The following is a 23231-nucleotide window of genomic DNA, read 5'->3' on the forward strand; positions in this document are numbered from 1 at the left end:
GCAATCTTCGGGGAAAAATGACGAAAGCCGACCGAGGCGGAAAGCCTCTGGTGGGGAGCGGGCGGACCGACGCGACGGCGACCAGGAGTCTCGCGATCGGCGTTTACATGGAAGAGGACGCGCGGCTGAGCACGTGTGTGGTTTCGCGGTGCCGCGATGCGGCGATCGCGGTCGCGGTCGCGGTCGCGGTCGCGGTCGCCCGGATCCGGATAATGCGATGCGCGATCGGAGACGCGGCGTGACGCGGTGAGACGAGCCGAGGAGAAGCGAGCGCGAACGAACAGAAGCGAACGGAAGCGAGAGAACGGTAGTAGTAGCGTGGAGAGACGCGGCGGTAAGAGGCGTTGCGGTGAAGCGATAGTTTGTTCCGTCTCGCGTACAGTGTCCCGTGTCCCGAGTCCCATGTGTTTCGACCACGCCGCCTTCGGTCTCCAGTTCCAGTCTCGCGACGGAGATCGCGGCTGTCGCGCTCGTGGTTCGAACGGCGGATCGACGGCTCGCGTTCACGGATCGGCGATCGCGCGGTCTCGGTGACCCCGACGACACCGACGCGACCGTGCATCGGAACCGATCGATGGAGAACCGGACGAGGACACCGACTCGAGAGAAAAACGCGAGAGGCACCGCTCCGCCGCTGTTGGATTCGGTAGAGACGGACGATCGTTCGCGGCTGTCGGCGCTGCGAGCACGATAAATTCGTAGGAACGACGATAACGGGAAAGAAAAAAGGCGAGCTCGTCGAAGCGCGGCTGGATTCGAGTAACTTCGAGTGACGTAAGTCGAGCCCGAGTTGCGGACGCGTCGGTTTTCCATCGTCCAATGGTTGTCTCGGTTCGCGTCGCGCGCGGGAGTTCGAGCGAATCGAGCAACGCGTTGCTGCCGTTTGCTGCAGTCGCTGCACCCGAGCCGCGATCGCGATCGCGATCGCGTTCGATCGCCGAGATCGAGACGAGATCGAAACCGAGTCCGCGTCTCTCTCTCCCTCTCTCTCTCTCTCTCTCTCTCGCTCGTTCTTTCTCCTTTTCTCGCGCGAGCCAGCTTCTCGCGTCGGACGCGAAACATGGATACGAGATCGCGCACAGTTTTGCCCGAGCCTGCAATTACGCGAGTTTATCGCGCAGCCTCGACACGAACAACGGCAGCAGGGTGTTGTCGTCGATAGCAGCTGTACGCGCGTGAAACGTTCGGGCTTTCGGACCGCTGCGTCGAATCGCCTCCCGACCTCGGCGACACTCGTATTTGATCCGAAACAATTGACTTTCGCCGCCTACGTTGACCGGTTCGTGCCTCGGCCGATAGAACGACGCGGCGAGTCCGTCTCGCTCGCGCCTCGCTCCTCGCGGCGGTGCTCTCCGCGGACCGCGCGTCGCGTCGCGTCGCATCGTCGGATAGCCGAACGCGGCACCGGTGCGGAAGAGAAAAGTGCGAACGAGTGCGGAGACGCGAGACGCCTTGGCTGGAACCGGAGGGCGATCGCGAGCTTTCCTTCGACGATCGTCGCATCGGTTTCATCGGCGAACGTCCGACGCGGTAAGGTGACAGGAGAGAGTCCACGTTCCTCGGACGTGGTTTCGCCGCGTATCGAAAGTATCGGGAAACCGTATCGTGCTCGTCGCTTTTCCGGGCCGATTCGAAGGGTAGCGGACGATCCGCGTTCGCGCGCGTTCGAGCGCGCACGTAACGCGCTACGTGCTACGTGCTACGTGCTACGTACCTTTGCGTGACCAATTTAGACCGCGCCGTCAATTTAGAGGCGAGTTAACCTTCGTTAGCCTCGCCGCGGCTCGACAACTATGTGAAAAAAAGTCTAGTTTTCTTTCGATACTCGGTGCACTCGAACGATGCGCCGCGAAGAAGTCGTACGCGTGACCAGCGTGTTCCAGCGATCGTTGCGTAACGATCGTGCAACGACCTTGCGACGAGATCGAATCGTTCTCTCCTGCGTATCTTCTCGCCGAAGAGATACGGAAACGGAAAGCGTCGTCGCGCGTCGTCGCTCGGACAGACCCGAGAAGCCGGAACTATACGGTTCACTCGTGCCGTCGGTCGTCGGTCGTCGGTCGTCGGTCGTCGGTTGCCAGCCGTCGCGTCGCGTCCCGTCGCCTCTCGTCTCGTCGCGGCGTTCTCGAAACTAACGAGAGCGATCCGTTTCTTTCAGAACCGTCGACATGGTGGGGAGCTTGACGTTCGTCGCCGCGACCAGATTCGAGGATGATTCTCGAGATTGCGCGAAGAACATTTCGGATCGCCTGTCGCCCGGATGTCGCGATCCTCGGGTGCAAAAGCTACCGTGGGAACGAACGGTGATCGACGACGTGTCGACGAATTTAACGATGCCGGCGACCGCCGCAGCGTCCGCAACGGCAACGGCAACGATAGCAGAAACAGCACCAGCTACCGCGACCGCGACCGCTACCGCGACCGCGACCGCTACCGCGATCGCAACCTCGGGCTCGAACACGAACACGACGACGATCGCACCATCGCTGACGACGACATCGATGACATCGATGACGCGCGATCGCGAACCCGATGCAGCGACCGACGAGCGAAGAATCTACAGCGATTGGTTCCTCGCGAGCTGCGCGGAACTCGCGAGTTGCAACGATTTGACGCGGGACAGAGGAATCGGCACAGCGACAACCTGGTTCTTTCAGGTTCGTCGGCGTTGTTCAAACATTTGCAGTAAGTTCGAAAATTGGACCTTGGGACGACCTTCGCGTCTCTCTCTCTCGAAATCCTTAGCGCGGGCAGAAAGAGAAACGAGAACGAACATGAAAATTCGGATAGAAACGAAAAATTCGGATAAAAGAAAAACGTAGGAAATTGTATCGGCCGAATTCGAGCAAAAGAAGGCGCGTCGCGTCGCGCTGGTTCGCTGTCGTTCGATCGTTGGGGGTGCGGCGCGCTCTACTCGGAACAGGACTCGGGATCCGCTGCGTTACTGCGCGTTCTTTTCCTGTTGCAGATTGGTTGCCGAAGGTGTGCTCGTGCACGGAGAACGGCGTAGCGATTCCTTGGTTGTCCGGTCGGCCGATGAGACGAGTCGGAAGTTACGAGCGGTTCGGATCCAGAGGCAGCGACGTCTTCGAATTTGGTCGGACCGCGTCGGCGGCGACGGTGGCCAGAGTCGAGGAACGCGCCAACGGCGAGCACGGTGGACGTTCCCGCGACGATCATTTCGGCAACGATCAAGTGAGCTTTCGTCCGGTTCGCGTTGGCCCGAGACGAGGCGCTGAAACCACAAACGATTAACGTTATTTTCGATCGTTCGGATCGGTTTTCTCGATCAGGTGTTGGAGTTGCGTTTTCACAACGACGACGACGACGACGACGGCGACGACGACACATGGAACAGCTTGCTCGTCGAAGAGAATCTTCGAGCGGACGACGCGTGTCGGCTGCTGAAAGTGAAGCGGAACGTTTCCGGTAACGCTTGGTCGATCGTCGAAGAGTGGCCGGAATTGGGAATTGGTGAGAATCGTCGTCCGTTATTCGGTTCGCAATCGTCCGATCCGATGGCTCGCGCGACACGCGAGCTCGACCTCGTCCCGTCGCGAAACGTTTTTCGATCGTCCAGTCTACTCGCGCCTTCTCCCGGTTCCCCCAATTTCTCGAGTCTTGTCCGCTCTTCCCACCGTACGACCGTCGCCGACGCGAAACGTTCTCGAGACGTTGAATTCCTTTGAATTTTCACCGCGAAGGGAGTAGAGCGAGGAAGACGCGATTCGCGACGCGACGGAGCTCGAGCTCGGGTGTTCGCGTCCTCGAGAGATCGATCGTGTGTTGCTGGAATCGACGTTATCTGGAATTCTCTCTCTCTCTCTCTCTCTCTCTCTCTCTCTCTCTCTCTCTCCCTCTTCTCTTCTCTCTGTGTGCGCGTGTGTCGGATCGGTTTCGCAGAGCGTACTCTGGAAGATCACGAAGACATCGTGGCCGTGCACAGAGACGCGAGAACGTTCGCGTCTCGGTTCCGCAGCAAATTTCTCTTTCGAACGGATTATCTCAAGTACGAATTCTTCGTGGATCCCAAGGTGAGTAGAGACGAATACGCGGAAACGTTGCGTATTCTCCCCTCCTCTTTGTCGTTTTAGTTCCGATCGATTCGGAAATCGGGATCGCACGTTCGCTTTCGACGCGCAACATCTACGCGGGTGTAAACCGATTATCGGGCATGTTTGGAATCGATCTTACCTCGGTTTCCTCCTTCGTTGTCGCTTCCACTAAAATACGATAATCGGGGCATCGTCGCGGTCTTTACGAACGACGCAGGATCGTTCGACGACATCGATTACGGCGATATTACGATCGCGTTGTCGTACGGTTTTCTCGCGCGAAATCGATCGAAGAGAGAAGATTCTCGTAGCGAACGAATCCGTGTCCTCGGTTTATCGTTTCGTGCTCTAATTTGGCCGTGATTAATGTTTTTCGGCGACCCTGCATTCCGCGTACGCGGGCGACAATCGACGAACGTGGCGCCTCTCGCGGAGAAAGATCAAAGCTCGATTCTGCGTTCGTACAGCGCCGATTAGTCCGGTGGCAAAACGTTCAAACTACTAGCCAAAATGACCGACGGTCGATTTTGGCTAACAGTTTGAGCGTTTTGCCACCGGACTAATCGGCGCTGTACGGACCCCGAATGAAGCTTCCAACTTCCGCCGCGAGAGGCGCCACCGATTGGCTAGCAGTTTGGGCGTTTTGCCACCGGACTAATTGGCGCTGTACGAACGCCGAAAGGAGCTTCGTGATTTCGCCGCGAGAGGCGCCGCCGTTGATTCGAAATAGCTCGGAGGTTAGAGATCCATCGACGAGAGTCGCGCAACACGTAGCATCCGCGATTTCGATTGGTGTTTCCACGTTGAAGCAAGAGCGATACGCGTACGTTTCGTTTCGTTTCGATCGCGTTTACTACGCTCGCGCGCGAACCAACCAACGACCCGACTTTATCCTTATCGCGCGACTCTTATCAGGTGGTCTCCGAGAACAGCGGTATTTTGAAACGTTCGGGAGCCGGTCGGAAAGTCTGCGCGCGTACGCGTGTACGCGTATATTCGCGGTAACGAATAAATCCGCTTGGCACGAAATGGATGCTGAAAATTTTCCGGAACGCCTTTGCGCACCTTCGTACGTTCTTCCAGCCCTAAATTATCATATTTTAGCGACGATAGCCGAGCGACGACGACCGAGCGAGACTCCACTCGAATTCGCAACTTGGACGACTCGTTTCCGTTTTGGGAACGGTGCAAGTCTAAACGGAACGTTTTCTTCGTTTATTCCAGCAATTCTTTCCCTCCGATATGATCGCGTTTCCTCCAGCCGACAATTCCAACGACAACGAGAACGGCGACAGCGCGAACAGCGGGGCAACGTTGATCGACGAGGAGAGCGCCTTGAGAGTCGGTATAAGCGCGGTCGAACGCGCGATTATTTCTGTTAACGAATCGTTGTCGAATTTCAGAACTATCTGCTGCAAGAGAACGCGCCGTGCCCGCAGGTGTTGAGCCCGGCGTGGGTGCGGAACGGATATTTCGACGCGTGGAGGAAAATGTACTTGTTGCTGCGAAACGAAAAGCTCTACGTGCTCAAGAAGGTGAGCAGCGTGCCGTGGTCGCGATTCGTCGGCCCGGAAGGACATTCGCAACTTGGAGCGATAAGAAAACGGATCGGGGTACGCGCGCGCGCGCGCGCGCGCGGAGAAAACGCGTGGACGTTGCGTGGGTCACTCTAGCGAACTTTGCTCGAGCCGAACGCGCGCGGGCCGTTCTCCTACCGTAATCGTAAGATATTTTTCCTAGCCGCTTTCACCGAGCACGATGCGTTTTTGCGACTATCCCGGTCCCGAGTCGAGTCGAGTCGAGTCGAGTCGAGTCGAGTCCCGAGTCCGCTCGCCCCAACGTTCTTCTCGGCTCTCCTTTCCCCTCGTTTCGTTTCGTTCGCTTTCCTTCGTCGGTTTCGCGGATCTCGGCGCGTCGCTTTCCATTCCCTTTTATCTCGAAGTCCGCGGAGAAACCGAGACGACGTTCACACCGTCGGCGACATCGTTCGTTTCGACCACGCGCGTAATCCCGACGTCCCGCGGCGAGCGTATCGAGAGGCGTCTCTCAGCCTCGATGGATTCTCGCGTAGGCGGTGTTCGCGAGGCGAGATCGGCCGTGTTTGGATGTTCGAGCGAGCGATCCGTCGCGCCGCGTCGTTTCCATGCCCGATTCTCCACGATGCCACACGGTCGAAACGTCGAAACGTCGAAAGCGGTCGAAGGAAGCGGTTCGTTCCGAAACGAGGCGTCCGCACGGGCGGACGACCGAGAGACTTTGGATCGGAGCAGCCCCGGCTTTCGTCTCGAGGCTTCGGCGAACCGGCTCTCGGGTAAGACGAAGGTGCGAAACGAGCCGCGCGTGACACACATTCGTACCGACGATAGAGTTATTCTACTAGGAACACTGCTCTCTGGGTCGTCGACCCAGCAACTCCCACCATTTTCCCCTCTCGCTTTCCCCCACTTTTCATCCGCTCGTCTCTCTCTCTCTTTTTCGCTCCCTTTCCGCCGTTCGCTCGCTCGCTCGCTCCACCGCTCCCCCTTCCGCCTCTTTAACCCCTTCTCGGCTTTCTCACCGTTTTCCTTCTCGCCGACTCCGTTCGCGCTCGGGTTCGTTTCTCTTTTCCTCCTTTCCACCTTTCCAGCTTTCCTCTTTTCCACTTTTCCTCTCTTCGTCTCTCGATCTCCGGTTGCTCCGACCCTGCCGTATCGTCCTTCGATCCGTCGATCACTCGATCGAGTCCATGTCTCGGTGGACGCGCGCGGCCCCCTCGAAAACGGACAAGTTCGATTCTCGCGAGGCTCGCGATCGGCCTCGTCGCCGATGCCGAGACGATGGCAATGGCAGTGAGAACGGCAACGGTAGGGCGATATGCCGGTACGGGGAAGAAGGATAGCCGCTACCGGTGCGGGCCCGTCGAGCCGGCTGCCACCTTCGAACAGCCTTCTCCCATCGGAACCCTTCGAACTTCCGTAACTCCGTTTCCCCCTGTACTCGTTTTACTCCGTTCAGGGTGTCGGGCAAGCACAATACGTTTTCGCAACGCATAATATTACACGACCTCCGTTGCATCCACTTCATTGTTCGCGTTCGTGACGCGTGACGAACCGTGAACGATTCGCGTTTTCGTTCTCGTTCTCATTCTAGTTCTCCTTCTCCATCTCGTTTTCGTTCTCGTTCTCGTTCTCGTTCTCGTTCTCGTTCTCCGAGGTCCGTTCGCATCGGGCCGCGCGCGAGCAGCTCGCGCGTCGAACGTTCTCGGTACTCTCTATCGAGAACGAGTCGAGTCTTTTTCCGGACCGTCGCGTTTCGTCGGCCGTCGCTCGCGCCGATTCCATGTCTCTCCGAGATAGCTCGCTAAATCGAGTATAACTTGGTTTCAGATGAACGAGTTATCGACGAGGCGGTTTCAGGTAAGACGATTGGTCGAAGCATCGCGCGTACGCGAAAACCAGAAGCATACGCGCGCCGTCTCGCCTTCGGTGCCGCCGCGTCGCGCCGAATCGAACGATAGGGAGCCGAAGCCGGAGAGCCGGAATCGTAAGGAAAGTCGGAATAACCGCGAAACCGTTCGTTCGTTCGTTCGGCTTTCCCGCCGTCGCGACGCGATTCGCCGCGGCCCGCCGAGCCGAGCCGTGCCGTGCCGAACCATTTTAGACTTTTCACGAGTTTAGTGGGTTAGGATATTTGGAGTAGAATGCGCGCGGCTGACTTTTTGGCGGCCGGCCAAACTTTGCGTATTTTCCAACCGTGTAATCGTCGTTTTTAGCGCGATCGGTAACGCGGTCGAGATACGCCCGAGCATTTCCCTCGCCGCGTCGATCGGCTTCTCGAAAGCGCGGCGAAATTCGGCGAGAACGGCGAGAACGGCGAGGGGCTGCGAGAGGAACGCGAAAACCAACGGGGATGGTCGATCGCGCGGACGAGAAACGAAGAAAGGGAACGGAACGGAAAGGAAAGGGAAGGGAAGGGAAGGAGGAGGAACAGGAAGAGGAAGAGACGAAGGAGGAGGAAGAGGAAGAGGAAAGAAGGGGTTGAGCGCGACCAGCTGATTCGGGAAAGTCGGCGAGGGGGAGAGCGTGATCGAAACGAGGGAGCAAGGAAGAGAGCAAGGCGCAACTGCGACCCGCTGCTCCGCTCTCGGTTCTCTCGGTTCTCGGTTCGCAGCCCGCCGCCGCCGCCGCGTCGCCGCGTCGCCGCCGGGAAACCAGCTGACTGCGGGCCTCGGCTGTTTCCGCGCCGCGACTCGGCAACCGTCGGATCTTTGTCCGACGCGAATGACGCGATGCACGAGGGTACCCGGAGTACCGGCGAGCAGCAGGCTGCTCAGGCTCGGCCGCTCAGCCGCTCCGCCGTCAGTTGTCGACCCGACGTCGTCGTTGGGAGGCGATGCGCGCGTGCGCCTCCTACGCCTCCTACGCCTCTTTCGTCGTCGCCGACGTTGTCCTCCCTTGAATCGCGAATCGCGAATCGCGACCGGCCGCATCGACGCCGTGTCGCGCGGGACCGATCGGTCGCGACGTCGCGACGCCAACGCCGACGCCGACACCGACATCGACGTCTTCGCCATCGACTCGTTCCGATCAACGGGGAAAACAGCTGCGAATCGAGCAAGAAGATCGGCGTCGACGCGCAGTCTGCCGTTGCCTCGCCGGTAGATCGTCTCTCCGTCTCTCTCTCTCTCCCTCTCTCTCTTTCTCTCCCCCCCTCTCTCTCTCTCTCTCTCTGTCGCTCTCGCTCCCTCTCCCTCTTTTGCACGCTTGCTCGCTCGCTTCCTATCCCCTCCTTCCGCAGCCTCGGCAACTAACCCCTTCCTTCGTTTCTCCCTCGCCATTGCGTTCGTCATCGTGATCGGCACCCCGCGGATAGCACCAGCATCAGCATGAACAGCGTCGTCGTCGTCGTCGTCGTCGTCGTCCTCGTCGATTCGCTGCTACGAGGAATGAACACCGAGAAATCAAAGAGACCATCGAAGAAGCGCGGAGAGTCGCGGAAAGGTCCGCGACGACGTCGCAACCGTCGCGAGAATCAGCGAGAACGGTTCGTCGGCCGATGTCGAGGATACGCGCTTCTTTCGGATTCCCTTCCGAAATTCTAAACGAAGACGTTCGTACGAGCCGCTGGACGGGCTCGGAAGTTGTTCGGATTCGTAGGTGTCGTGATTCTATCGATGTGTCGCGAGAAATGCTCGGTCCGCGGAAACAGTGGCACAACGTTGAACCGTCGACCGTGCATCGTCGGTCGAACAACGGCGACTCTCTCTCTCTCTCTCTCTCTGCCTCTGTCTATCTCTTTCCGTACACGAATCGCTCGAAGACGGCGGAATAATGGAGTACTTTCGCCGTAGCTTTCGTGGTTTCGACGACGCGACGATTTACCGACGGAATCGCGACGCACAGTGGGGATTTGCTCGATTTCGTTCGCGAAAAGTCGGTTTCGTCGAATCCGTCGTCGGCGGAAACGAGTCGAGTACGTGGAAAAGACGAGTAGTCGGGGGGCAACGAACCGCAAATTTTCTTTTCGTTTTTCCCTTCGCGAAGAGACACGCGACCGTATTTATACGCGTTCGTGCCTTTTTCGGCGTCCACCGCGTTGGCGGATTTCGGAGCGCGATCGCTTTTTTCCACGGTGAATATATATTTTTCGCACGCGAAATCTGAAATCGAACGTGGACGGATGACAGAGTTAAAAAAAAGAAAAGTCACGTTTGGGCGAGAAAATCGTGATCGGCTTAGCGGGAATCGCGATAGAACGGGACGCGACGCGCAAAAATTCGTACGCGTCGCATGGCTGTGACTTATCAACCGCCGACGACGAGACGAAACCAGAGTATGAAATTGTTTCGAACGATCTCGAATTTGTTCCAGCCGTTTTCGCTGTTTTCGATAACGTTCGATGCGTCGCGACGGTTTCTAATAGCTTCCCACAGCTTGGCGTAGCTTTTCGCGACGCGGAACGACAACGATATTCGTTGGTTCGACGGTTGAAACGATTCGCGCTGCGTTCGAGCACCGTAAACGCGGATAGGCGCGTTCGTCGATCGATCGAATAACAAAGCCAACGTTTCGAATATTCGATCGGGAACTCGTATTCGTCTATAATTATTGTTCCAAGCCGAGCCAGCGAAATCGAGGGAATACCCCACTGTGCTACGCGAGAAAATCGTTGGATTCGCGGAGAAAGCGGCGACCGGTCGAAACGAGATCCACCGCAAGGATCCCACAGGGAACGATGGCTTCGACGCGATCTACGAATCGACGAATCGACGAAACGACGAATCGGCGATGGAGTTTTCTCTGGATACGGAGCGGTCGCGGAGCTCTCGCTTCCGTTTTTCCTCTCGCTCTCTCGACCGGAGACTCTCGAGTCTCGGCCCGACACGTTCGCGTTCGCGTTCGCGTTCGCGTTCGTGTTCGCGTTCGTGTTCCCGTCGCGTCGCGTCGCGTCGTCCGTCTCTCTCCGACGCGTCGATCCTAGGCCTAACCGTTTACCCACTTATCCGGCGAACCGTTTCCGCGTGCATCTGCCTCGCCTCGCCTCGTCTACCTTATCTTTCTCTCTCTCTCTACGTTGTCTAGTCTACGTCGACTCGGTCTCGTATCCTCGACGCCGATATCGCCACCGACGATTCCGACGATTCCGACGATTCCGACGATTCCGACGATCGCCGACGATCGTTTGTCGTTTCGTTCCAAACGTTATCGTCGAATAGAACGTTGCACCCGCGACATCCGATCGGCGCGACGCACAATGTCACGAGCGGTACGATATTCCTTCCGATGTTCGAGAAACGCGCGCTCCTCGATGGTTCTGGGGCAAGTGCTGAGCGGTCCATCGCGACGCGGTCCTCTTACCAAAAGCCTCTCTTTCCCTTTCCCGTTCTCGTTCCCGTTTCCTTTCCCTACTCCGCGGCTAGATCCTCCGCGAAAACCGAGTCCCGACACTTTGGCTCCAGACGTATACGTACTTTCTTCCGCCACTCGATAACCGGAAGAGCCGACGCGCGTCTCGTCCCGTCCTCGATCTCGCCGATCGATCCTATCGTAGATCCGACAAAGACCGAGCGTCGTCTCGAAAGCTCGGCCTTGCTCGCGTCGAATCGTTCGATCGGTTACCGTTCTCCGGCTGGAATTTGTAACGCGAGATCCTTCGTCCCCGGTTGAAATTCGGTGTTGGGTATTGGCTCGCGCGAGATCGCTCGTTCGTCGGATTTCCGCGCGTATGACAGATCGCGCTTCTGGAATTACTCGGAAACCGGTTCCGGTTCGACCGTCGCCGCGCCTCTCTAAGCGTTATGCCGTGCCCTGTCCCTGTCCCTGTCCCTGTGCCCGTCCTCCGACCCTCTCTCCGTCCCGCGCCGCCCGTCGCCGTCGCTTCGCTTCCGCGTTTTCGATGCCGTTCGTCGGAATCGAACCGACGTTTCCGGATCGGAAAATCGTCGATCGTTTCATTCTGTCCCGGAACAGAGATCGAAGAACGAACGGTCGCGACCGCCGTCTTTCCTTCGTACTCGCGAACCCGAGAGTCTGATGCGATCGAATGCTTTCAGAGGACCGAGCGGCTGACCACTTTCGCCCACTTGTCGGATTTCGTGGTGTACAAGATCGCGAACGCGAAGGGGCCCTTCCGCGCACCCTTCGAGTGGGGCCTGTGCCTGAAACCGTCCAACACCGGAGAAACCAAGAGCACCGTGGCCGGAGAATCCTGCGTCAAGGTGGTCGCATTTCAAACCGAAAGATCCCGCGTTTGCTGGCTCACGGCCATGAGACTCGCCAAGGTAACGCTCGCTCTCTCTCTCTCGACCCTTAAACTTCCCGAAAGTATAAGCCGTAAACTATAAGCTGTAAGCTGCGAGCCACGAGCCACGAGCGATCGCGTTCCCATCCTCTGCCAGCCTCATATTCGTTTCTGTTTTCGCAGTACGGCAAGCAGCTCAGGGACAACTACAGAGCCTACAAGAACAAACAGTGCGAGCAAACCAGCGGGGATAGCGCGAAGGAACGATACTCTTCTTACAATGTGTCCAACGTGAGTGTCCGCGCGTCGATTTTCGGCAGAGTTTCGCGGAGGAGGTCGCTTTCGATCCACGCGCCGAAACGAAACGGACGTGAAACGAACCGTAGCGATATTTCCTCGGGCTGTGTTTCCAGGCCCGATGCCTCGGGCCCTAGGCCCTAGGCCGTTGCTACGCGCAACCGGCTATCGATCATCCGGAGGAAGCGACGCGTCGCTTTGCACCGCGCCGCGCCGCGCCGCACCGCAACCCGACGCACACAGTTTCCTCCGACTCGAGACTGAAATCAAAACCGAAATCGATACGGAGCATTCGATCGCGCCGTTCCCCGCTTCGCGGAGCAGTCGATCGGGCGAAACCGATCCAATTGCTCCGTACGATCTGACGCGTTTCGTTTCCTTTCGGCTCGCATCCGCGTTCGGTGTTTCGCGTTGCGCGGCGCGATTACGGATTACGGATTACGAATTACGACGATCTTGGTCGCTCGGACGGAGTCGGTCGATTTCGCGCGTCTGCGCTTCGACAACCTTGACATTGAACGATCTCTCTCTCTCTCTCTCTCTCTTTTACGACGGGGGGTCTTGGTCGGAGCATCGACAGACCTCGACGCTGCTGCCGCTGGTTGCCAGATCGTCGAGTATTCCTCGCCGGAACGTCGATCCGTTCCGACCGAACATGGAAGTTGTTCCTGCACTCCCGGAAAATCTGTCCCTCTCCTGCGTCGCATCTTCGCGGACCGTCTTTTCGATGGTATCGCGAAGCCGAGAGGTAATCGTATTCGTCGCAGCGCGGATTTTTGGATTTTCGAAAGGGGGACGGACGGGGAGAGAGAGAGAGAGAGAGAGAGAGAGAGAGAGAGAGAGAGAGAGATGTCGGGCAATGTTTGCGTAGAACGGCGAAAGCCTCGGTCGGTCGGTCGGTCGATCGCATTTCGCTTCGCGAAGCAGCTGCGGAGGGAATATGTGACGAATCGTCTGGACGCGTTTTCACAGGAGTCGGTGCGGTCGCTCGTGGCCATGGACTTTACGGGAAGCGTAGGAAGGATCGTGGACGATCCGAAGGAAGCAAAAGGTATCGCGGAGAGCGAGGGAATCGATTGGAGGCGCACCTGGAGGCCGTTCTTGAGACCGCCGCCGGGCTGCGCGGTGGTCAGGCTGCACGGGCTCGACGACGGGATCCACGTTTTGCAGCCATGGTTCCACAGGGGACTCAAGAGGGACATCGCGGCGGCGATCGTCAGGGATCACGGATCCGTGGACGGGTAAGAGAGCGAGATTCTGTCGCGATCCACGCGTCTAAACCGCGATCTAAATCGCGATTACCCCGAGACAGCTACAGTTTCGCGCGTTCGATGGTTTCAGCGTGTTCCTGGTTCGTGAAAGCAAGAGCAACTTGGGAGCGTACGTGTTGACCTACAAATACAGCGACAAAGTGTTTCACGCGCAGATACAGCCGGTAAGACCGTTCTCGTTTCGCGTCGAGCGGAGGGAAACGAACGCCGGGCTAAACGCGACCGGACGACGTTGTTTCAGGTTTTCGACGAGCGATGCAACTGCTGGCTGTACACGCTCGACAAGGGGGTAACCAAGTTCTACGATCTGCTGCAGTTGATCGCGTTCTACCAGCTGAACGCGGGCTCGTTGCCCACGAGGCTGACGCACTACGTGCAGAACGTGGTCCCGGGGTCCCTGCCGATCGCGGAGGAAGACGGGGCCTCGCCTTCGTCTCCCACGCCTCCATCGCCTCGTTCGCCGCCTTCTCCGCCGTCGTCGCCGGCCTCGCCTTCGTCGCCGTCGCCCTCGCCGACGGAGACCGCTCCTCGGTTCGTCGCGACCGCGAGCGACCGACCGGAGAAATTCGCGAGCCACGGGTCCATCCGAGGATAGGATTTTGAGCGGCCCGATAGCCTCGAACGGCCCTCCGGGGCCGACCCTACGACGCGATCGGGTTGCTGGAGTTTGTGCCTCTGCAGTTACAGCAAGTGGAGTCTGTGAGAAGAGGAGAGCCGCGGTTTGCAGGCTGCGACGCGCCGGGAGCGCGCGCACCCGAGGACGGCGAACCGACGACAGATGCCGTCGTCGGATGCTTTCGGTCGGTCGGAAACACGAAAGCGATCGTCGTCGCCGTATCACCGTATCACCGTTTCATCGTATCACCGTTTCACCACTCGTTGCGCCAGAGTCGCTGACCGGACGCTCGCCGGTGGTGGCTCGCGGAACTTGCTCGAAATCTGCGAAATCTACAAAATCTACGAAGTCTACAAAATAGTCTACGAAATCTACGAAATCCGTGAAATTGCCGAGATCCGGCGACTTCTCCGTCTCCGACGACCTTTTCCACAGCGACGATTCGCTCTCTCTCTCTCTCTCTCTCTCTCGGGGACGCGACTCTCGCGCGTGCTTCACGGTTCGAAGAATCGACTTTGATAGCGGTTAATCAATCTCGATTTTTGGTCCATTGGCCGCGCGACGTCTATGTCCGCCGCGCGTTCGTCAACGGGAAACGGAAAAGTCGTCGTCGAAGCGCCTAAAGCGCGCGTTCGCCAACAAGGTAAACGGACCGACGACCCCTATCGTTTGCAATTTACTTTTCCGCTTCGTCTTCTTCGGTCCGGTTCTCGGCTGTCGTTGTCGTTATTATTATTACTATTATTATTACGATTACGATTACTATTACCATTACCATTACCATTACCATTACCATTACCATTACCGTTACCGTCGTCGTCGTTGTTATTATTATCATTGTCGTCGACATCGTACGGTACGACGTTTCCGCTCGAAGCAACGATGATAATAACGATGATCATGATTACAATTATGGTTATTATTATTATTATTACTGTAAACCGATTATCGTAGATACAAACCGTTACAATGATATATATTTTGTACGAACAATAACGGAAAGAGTTGTACCACGACGCGACTCCGTGCGGTACAAAGATCGAGACACCGAGTTCGTGCTCGATCCGACGCGACGTTCGATAAAGAAATAATAAAGCGCGGACACGCTGTCAAGCACGCACCGTCGCCTCCAGTTGTTCGTTTCACCCTGAACCGTAGTAGCTTCGACCTTGGACCGTCGACGTTCCGGCCGGTTGCGGAGGATCATGGTTGTTCCTCGACTTCGAGCGAGCGTCGAAAACGCGACGGCGTTATCGAGCGATCCGCGCTCGTCGCAACAGGTAAGTCGCTTCGAAGACAGACGAGTCGAGTCGAGTCGAGCCGAGCCAAGCAGCAGCCGATGAACAGGTAACAATCGCCAGGGGGACCGTGGATGGCGGGGAGGGGTTAGCGGGAGACAGAGGGGAAGTCGACTCGGTCGGAGTCGTCGGTGTCGGTGTTGGCATCGGTGTTGGAGCGGCGGCGAGGTGGGATTCGGATTCAGGTGCGCTGCAGGCGGTAGTGGCAGGAAGCAAGGTGGTAGCCTGGTAGCTCTCGGCTCGCGGTTCTCGACTCTCGTCTCGGCTCGCGATCGACAGTTTACCGCGAACGCTCGAGGAGGCGACGCGTTTTCCTTTCCGGGATCGTCGACGATATGCGAGCGGCCGGTGCTCGTCGGACGACCCGATCGAGTTCGCCGATCTCGGACCAACCGACAGCCAAGTAAGAGAACGCGCGATCGAGCCGCGATCCGAGTTCGGCCGCGGGATCGCGTCGACGGAAGTGGGCACCGTCGAATCGGTCGCGCGTGGGCGCAGGCGCAGGCGCGTACGATCCGTGGGATCGAAGAGGAGACGCGGCGGCGGCGGCGGCGGTGAAACCGATTCCACCGTCTCGAACGAATCGTTTCGTCCGGGCGTCGACGTTTCGCTCTCTCGAGGCTTCCTAGAATTCGTAGCACGCGCGCGTCCGTCGTCGTCGCCGTCGTCGTCGCGCGGCCGTAACGCGTCGGTACGCGCTCGCAAAGTCGAAACCGGTCGGACGACATTCCTGTCCTCGATCGACCGACCAGCCACGATCCGATCTCTCCGTAGTAAAACCGTTTCTCTCTTCTCCGCGATCGCGTTGGAGTTCGAGGCGTCGCGTCTCCTTCCACGGACGCCTCTCGTCCGGGCCTCGACGCGTGTCCTTCGACGCGCGACGATCCGTGTCCGTGCGTCGATCCGGTACCGCGAGATGCCAGGCACGGCTCTGCAATTTCTATCGTCCTCTCCGACTTTGCATACTTTTTTGCGAGAATATTTCCAGCACCGCGACGCGAGTGTCCAGCAAAATCGGGGGATCCGAAGCACGGAGGACGGAGGGACGGCGACGTAGCACCTGGGCCGTAGTCGCGCCACGTAGCGACGCATCGGTATTTCCGAGAGAGAAACGGGTCGAAGATACGACGCGGTCGAACACGGCTCGAGGAGAAACGTTCGGCGAACGGCCGATCCAAGGATCGTTCGAGCCTGGTTCGAAGCGCGATGACTCACGCCCAGCGTATTTCTTCGGCCGGCTTTCCGATCGCGGATGCCCCGTCCCGTTCGGCCGCGTGTATTCTCGCTTCTCTCGATCCTTTCTCGCGCGCGAATCCTTGACAGAGCCGTGCTCGATTTTCTAAGACGAGCCGTACGCGCCCGTACGTGAAACAGTTTCAGGACAAACATGGTTCTCGACGAAGACGTTTCGGTGGATCGACGTTGAGAGGAGCGAGGCGAGACGAGGCTGGGCCGTCGAAGGCGAAGCACCGTCGAAGCGTACGCGTTCCTCGGCTCGCGGAGGCGACATGAGCCTCGAGACTCTCGCCGCGGGGCTGCTGCTCGCGGGAATCGCTGGATTCGCGGGTCCGATGGTCGAAGGAATGAACACGCGCAGGGAGAACTGCGGCGACGTCTGCCCGGTCACCGAATACTGCAACAAGCACAACAACCTGTGCACGCCGTGCTCCAACATCTGCGACGAGGACAACTACCTGGAAAAGGAGTGCAACGCTTATTGTCGAGGTAACAGCCCGGAGAGCGGCTTCGACTCTCGAATCTTCGAAGCTGGCGGGGTACGCGACCGCGAACGTCGCGCGTCCTATCCGCGTTTCGCGATCGATCGAACGAACGAACGAACGAACGAAAGAAAGAAAGAAAGAAAGAAAGAAAGAAAGAAAGAAAAAAAGAAAGAAAGAAGGCGAACGCAGCTAGTAGGCCAAGCTATGCCCGAGAAGCATGCATCCGGGCAGAAGGTAGCAGGCTCGAGTCCGTTGACTTTACACCTGACCACCGACCACCGTCCCTCCGTCGACTTTCCACACGCCACACGCCGCACACGGCGCAAGGCGCACGCGAACGCGAACAAGCTCGATGACTCATTCCTGCGCCTGCCTGCCCCCTGCCTACCTGCCTGCCTGCCTGCCTACCTACCTCTATCTACCTGCCTGCCTGCCTGCCTGTGCGCCTACCTGCTTCACCAGCCTACCCTACTGCCCGTTTCTCTATACACATTTTCTTTCCTCGGTCTCTCCCTCTCTTCCGTTCGCGTTCCGTGAAACGGAGAAAGTCGCGCGGTCGAGTACTCGCCAGCTACCGAAAATTTCTCCGCATCCGACCGTCTACGAAACACGACGATTTCTATTGCAGTGTACCTGCTGGCGCGCGTCGAACGCCAGTACGAAGATCTACGAAGTAAGTAGAGCCGGCGGCGCGCGTATTCGCGTACTCGATTCGTCGACGCGTCGACAAACGATAAGAAATGTTCCTCCCGGTCGACAGGTGAAGTGAGCAGGTTGCAGAACTTTTCGACGGCGGCGATCGCGGTGGCCTTCGTCTCCCTGGTCGCGGTCGCGTGCCTGTTCGCGAGCAGGTTCGTCGAATGGAAAACCGTCGGCGGCGCTTTGCGCCGACCGTTTTCCGGGGCATGGCGCAAGGTGAGTAGTCCGGTCGAAGCGACCGAGAACGCGAGATCGAACCCGCTCTCGTTCACCGCTCGACGTATCGATCTTTCAGAAAGCTACGGCGAACAAGAGCAACAATCACGAGAACAACAACAAGACCACGGAGGACGCGGAGTCGGCCGGTTACAACAGGCGAAACGGTCCTAAACTGGTGATGCCGACGATCAGCGCGACCGTGGCTCCGGCCCGAGATCCAGGCACCGCGATCGGGATCGAGAATCGCATCGAGAATCGGATCGACAATCGGATCGACAATCGGATCGACAATCGGATCGAGAATCGAGGCGGAAGCCGAGCGAACGATCAGGCTGGAAATCGGAGCGGACAGGGACAGGGACGCGCGAACGAGACCGGAAGCTGCGCCGCGGCCGATAACGGCACACCGAACACGACCACCACCACTCTCTCCCTGTCCGGAAGACACCCGAGCGAGGACACCACCCTGGACTACGCCTACGACAATCCCGCCATGACGCCCAGTCCAGTGTCCGTTCAAGTCCGGAGAGATCGCGAGAGTTCGTTTTGACTTTGAAGCCGAAGGGGTGGTGGTATCGAGACGGTCGGGATCGAGACCGATACGGAATTGTAAATAGCGCGTAGTTAGATGCGAACCGAACAGCGTACGGATAGCGTACGTTCGAGCAGTCCTTATCAATTGTTCCGTCCATGAACGCGAAAGGCCTTCGGAGCGAAGTCTCGGCGACGACGCGCTTCGCATATAGGTCGGCTCGGTTCGGCGCGGGCACGGATCGGACGTCGACGTCCTTCTTCGTCGACGCGGAACGCGCAGCTTGGCTCAACTCGTCTGCTCAACGCTCGATCTCGATCGACTTTCGTCGAGATCCCCCCTCTCTCGTCTTTCGAAATTCTGCGCGTTCCGCGTTCCGCGTTCCGTCTGGCGCGCGCGAACCCTCGCCGTCCTTAGGATAAGTTACGTTTAGACCGAATTGGGCACCGGATCCATCGATCGTTTCCGATTCTTTTCGTCGTCGCACGGGAAGAGTCGACGTCTTCCAAAAGCGAGAACTCGTCTCGAGTTCCCGGAAGAATTATCTTATCGTAGGCGTTGACCTTTCGCGGGTATTTATTACGTTTTAAGCCGTTGTCTCTTCTTTATCTGTTGTCGATTGCGCAGAAACAGTGTTCCGTTCGAAATCTAGAAATACACGAGAGCGCGCACCTGTCCGAAAATATTTCTGTTCAATCGCGATCTATCCTCTTCTTCCTTGGCGCGCGGGTCTCGTCTCGTCTCGACTCGAGTCTACGGCTGGAGGTCGGACCGGGCGGATCGATTCGCGATCGAAGGCGACCGAGAGGGAACCTCGAGCGGTATCGTCACCGTCGGATTCGAGGAGCCGGCGGCGTGCGGCGATCTCGACATGACCAGCTCCCTCGTGTTCTTCTCCGGCTTGATCAGCACCACGTAAACTTTCGGCAGGAAGAGGCAGAGCAGCTGCACCAGACCGTTCAGCGACAGCGAGAGCGCCAACGTGATCGCTCTGACCAGGTTGCTGACCGAGGCCAGGTAGAGGGGCACGAACGCGAGCCACAGAACGATCGTCGCGTAGTTCGCGAACCCGATCAGTCGGGTCTCGTTGAATCCCTCCGGGCACTTTCTGGTCTTGATCGCGTAGAACGTGGACGCCACTGAAAGGAGCCGCGAGCACAGGTTCGCGCCGGATTAATACGAGCGGCGTTCGTTTTCGCGAACGCGACACACTTACCCGTCAGCACGAACGGATACGCCAGACCGATCACGTACGACCCGTCCTCGGATCCGCGACAGATTCTGACGTTCGCCTCTCTGCTGGGATAGGAGTTGATCACCGACGGCGGTTCCCTCAGCAGCCAAGCCGCGTCCAACGCGACCTCCGCGAGCGTCAGGATGCCCGCGATCGTCAGCTGCGACCTCGGGCTGGTGTACCTGCGACCGCGAACGCGATTGAAATCGTTTCCGCGACCGAACGAGATCGCGCCGATCTCTCGTACCGTCGCTTTCGCGGACTCGGCCCGGGATCGTTGAATATCCGGTGGATCCTGTTGATCTTGGTGGCCAGCGCGGCGTAGCAGACCGTGTAGCAGAATCCGATGCCGAAACGGACGACGGCGCAACTGCCGGTGCTCGGCTTGGCCACGATCGCGAACGTGATCGAGAAACTGGCGAGCGCGCCGACCAGCAGCAGGAACGACAACTCCCGGCCGGAGGCTTTGATCATCGGTGTCTCGCGATACCACCAGAACACCGAGAAAACGAAACCGGTCAACGATATGCCTGCGGACACGAGAAGAGGAACGCGTGTGGAGGCTTCGCCTCGAGGAGAGAGCGTTCGAGGCTTACCGAGGACGGCGACCGCCATGGCGGCGATCGCCCACGGGTTCGAGTGGTCGACGAACTGCTCGGGAATCGGCTCGCACCCGGTGCCGTTCGCGGTCGGCCGGGTTCCCCGCGCGCACTCCTCGCACCTGTGCTCGTCGACCCGGTACCGGTAGAGGCCGCAGCTCTGACATCGCCAGCAGCACGGGTCCTCCTTCGCTCGCACCATGATCCGATCGGAGCCGCACGGTCTGGAACAGGAGGACGCCGGAAAGTCGACCTCCCCGCGGAACCTCATCTTCTCGCGGTCCAGCCGAAGCTCCGCTCGTCCTTGCTCGTTCGCTGCGCCATCGCGGAAACGGTTACGAAAACGAAAACGAAAACATGTCTGGAACTGTGCTCGACTTACGCGTGTAATTTCCAACGATCGCCCACCGATACGAGCCGTTCGAGGTCCGTCGAAAGTTCAGAATCGAGTATCTCGGCGGCCCGTCCACTTGGTTCACGAATTCGAATCCGTAGCCCGATTCGTCTGCGATCGGATGAAAACGGAGAAACGTTTGAAATTTCGACGTCGACGTCGATTTCGATTTCATGGGACAGCCTGTCTCGCTCTCTTACCCGCGAACGACACGTTGGACAGGTATCGAGAAAACGTTTCGCCGTCCATGGATCGCATCCGTTCGCAAATACCGCGATATCCAGGGCCGCAGCTGTCCGTTTGCGCGTCGCGCAGGGCGTACGCCACCGCGTAGACCGCGTCTCGAACGAAATGCAGGAATCTCCGTTGCTTGTAGCCGTTGGACCGATCGATTCGGAGATTCGGATCCGCGCATCCGTCCTCGGCTCGCTGAAACCACCGAGCCTGGTTAAACGCGCGTATCGCCGTCGAGAAGGATCCGCGAGGGATCTCGGCGTACCTCCTCGCTCGAGTAGCCGCAGCCGTGGTACTTGTACCAGAATTCGCGGAACCAAGGGTTCTGTTTCTCGTGCACGAGCGTCAAGCCCGTGAAATACTCGTCGAAGCCCGAGAGCGGGGCGTAGAGGGGCTGCACGGCGAGCGCTCCCTCCATCTCGAGCACGCTGCTCCTCCGTTCTTCGTCGATTCGATCCGGCCACGAATCGCTGCCCAACCAAACGAACTTGGAATGCAGGCCCATTCGACTCGCCGCCTCCAGCACGCGCAGAGTCGCCGACTTTTCCGCGAACAGCACCACCACTGAAAACGAGCGAGCCAATTCACCGATTCGTCCGTGTTTCTGGTTAACGACTCGCGATCGATTTACCTCGGACGTCGGTTTTCTCGACGATGCTGTGGACCACGTCGTCGTAGTCTCGGTCCGCGAAACGGTCCTCTTTGATTCTGTGCGGAGCGGTGAAGCAGATCGAGTACTCGCTCGCCAGGGAGATCAGCGTCTCGTACCCGTGATCGCCGTACTCCGAGTCCGAATATACGATCGAAGCGTACGTCCACTCGAACCGTCTGCCGGGAATACGAAACACGAAACACGAAACACTAAACACGAAATACGAAATACGGGGAGGACTCGGCGTACTCACCGAAGTATCTCGAGCATGGCGCGCGCTTGGTTCACGTCGCTCGGTACCGTTCGGAAAAACTGCGGGAACCTTTCCTTGCTGCTCAAGAACGGCGACGTGGCCATGTAGGAGATTTGCGGGATCGAGAAGAGCGTCAGCACCGACGCGACCTGCGAATCCAACGAATCGAACGAATCGAACGAATCGCGATCGCAGAGGTGCGGGTCGTCTAGGAACGAGAGCTCACCTGTATGGTGACCGAACTCGACTGCGCCCCGAGCACCGCGATCACGTCGTCGAATCCTCCGTTCATGAACCTCGGCGCGCTTCGATCCTCGCATCGGAACTCTTCTTCCCCGTGCCGATTGCCGCGCGCCATCGAACCTATCGGAGGAAACGCGGTCGAAAATTGGCCGGTTATATATTCGTACATGCGTATATACCTTTCACGAAATAGAAGGCCTGTTCCAGCGCGTAACTCGGGTTGTCGCACGTATCGAAGGCCAGAGCACCGAGTCGTATGCCCGGCAGTATCTCGGGGTCCTCGTTGATGCGTTCGACGGTGTACAGCATGGCTTCCAGAGGTTGCACTCCGTCCTCGATCTGAAGCCGAAAGAAATTCAACGATGACATAACCGAACGGAAAGGAGCTGTATATACGGTCGAGGGGCAGCTTCCTCGCCTGAATCTCGCCGCAACTGTTCCCTCCGCTGCCTTTTCGGTGGACGGGAAACAGGCCGCCCAAGATTACGTGTCCGGTGATGTTGGCGTAGGCGACGCCTCCTTCGACGTTCCATCGACGCTCGAGTCCCGATAACAGCGACGAGAGGAGCGCGATCCTAAGTACCTCCGCGATCATTTTACTCGCTCCGTTACCGTATCAGCCCTTGCGAGCACCGCGAATGGAAGGACGCGGCGGCGGCGGCGACGCGTCTCGGTCGCCTTCGGGGCAAAGATGCGACGAGCTCGCGCGACGCCCATCCGTCGAAGGCCCGAAAGAAACCGGGAGTGGTCGTTTCCGTTTTTCCTCCCGAACCGCGAACCGGGGAAATCGATCACGGAAAGTAGCATTCCGTGGGAGGAAACGAACCCGAGAACCGGCCGATACGGGAGAGAAGGTAAACGGATCGGCGGCGAGCAAACAGGGGCACGGAAAGAGCAATTCCGCTAAACGATCGACGTTTGTCCTCTCACCCCCTGGCCGCGCGTTTTCAAGCTTTCACGTTTCCGTGCCGCAGCGAGCCGCCCCGCGAATTCCGATCGAATTCGAGTCGAAAGACGGGGACGCGCGGCCGACGCTCGCGCGCGGAGTCGAAGAGAGAACGAGGACGAGATGGATCGAGAGGAGAGGAAGACGTTCCGCGGAGGTAACAACGGAGGAAGCGGAGTGGGAACGCTAACTAAGAGAATCTGCAATTATTCAATCGGCTCCCCAAGCGAGGTCCGCGCAAACGTCCGG

At 58.4% G+C, this 23231-nt stretch overlaps 3 protein-coding genes across 15 annotated transcripts in view; 2 read left to right on the forward strand and 1 right to left on the reverse strand.

The window, feature by feature from the left end:
* Window positions 1-15076, forward strand: LOC117227434 (growth factor receptor-bound protein 14). 8 transcript variants are annotated; one of them, XM_076522170.1, is made up of 13 exons: window positions 1-133; window positions 2159-2685; window positions 2969-3195; window positions 3294-3474; window positions 3904-4034; window positions 5280-5396; window positions 5459-5590; window positions 7421-7450; window positions 11587-11814; window positions 11958-12065; window positions 13044-13312; window positions 13413-13506; window positions 13584-15076. In XM_076522170.1, the coding sequence occupies exons 1-13, from the start codon at window positions 18-20 to the stop codon at window positions 13935-13937; spliced, it is 2514 nt and encodes an 837-aa protein (XP_076378285.1). In that variant the 5' UTR covers window positions 1-17; the 3' UTR covers window positions 13938-15076. The 8 variants fall into 8 exon arrangements, with proteins under 8 accessions (XP_076378285.1, XP_076378286.1, XP_076378287.1 ...); XM_076522172.1 differs by lacking the exon at window positions 1-133 and adding an exon at window positions 297-774; XM_033482678.2 differs by lacking the exon at window positions 1-133 and adding an exon at window positions 299-774 and having other exon boundaries at window positions 2159-2657.
* Window positions 14859-23231, reverse strand: part of LOC117227433 (metabotropic glutamate receptor 6) — a 9750-nt gene continuing 1377 nt past the window's right edge. For 2 of the 6 annotated variants that reach the window (XM_076522167.1, XM_076522168.1), the window contains exons 2-11: window positions 22216-22375; window positions 22020-22156; window positions 21794-21942; window positions 21520-21749; window positions 21154-21452; window positions 20855-21083; window positions 20643-20765; window positions 19909-20575; window positions 19644-19843; window positions 14859-19566 (exon numbers count right to left, since the gene is read on the reverse strand). In XM_076522167.1, the coding sequence (XP_076378282.1) occupies window positions 19181-19566; window positions 19644-19843; window positions 19909-20575; window positions 20643-20765; window positions 20855-21083; window positions 21154-21452; window positions 21520-21749; window positions 21794-21942; window positions 22020-22156; window positions 22216-22345 (2550 nt within the window). In that variant the 5' untranslated portion in view covers window positions 22346-22375 and the 3' untranslated portion in view covers window positions 14859-19180. Of the gene's footprint in view, window positions 19567-19643; window positions 19844-19908; window positions 20576-20642; window positions 20766-20854; window positions 21084-21153; window positions 21453-21519; window positions 21943-22019; window positions 22157-22215; window positions 22376-22454; window positions 22632-23231 lie in introns of those variants that run through there. The other 4 variants (XM_076522169.1, XM_076522166.1, XM_076522164.1 and 1 more) reach the window with 4 other exon arrangements.
* On the forward strand, window positions 16765-19110 carry LOC117227442 (uncharacterized). Its single transcript, XM_033482690.2, has 4 exons — window positions 16765-16981; window positions 17606-17650; window positions 17738-17892; window positions 17972-19110. The coding sequence occupies exons 1-4, from the start codon at window positions 16765-16767 to the stop codon at window positions 18443-18445; spliced, it is 891 nt and encodes a 296-aa protein (XP_033338581.2). The 3' UTR covers window positions 18446-19110.

The sequence above is a fragment of the Megalopta genalis genome, chromosome 5, assembly GCF_051020955.1.
Source record: "Megalopta genalis isolate 19385.01 chromosome 5, iyMegGena1_principal, whole genome shotgun sequence".
NCBI classification, from domain to species: domain Eukaryota; kingdom Metazoa; phylum Arthropoda; class Insecta; order Hymenoptera; family Halictidae; genus Megalopta; species Megalopta genalis.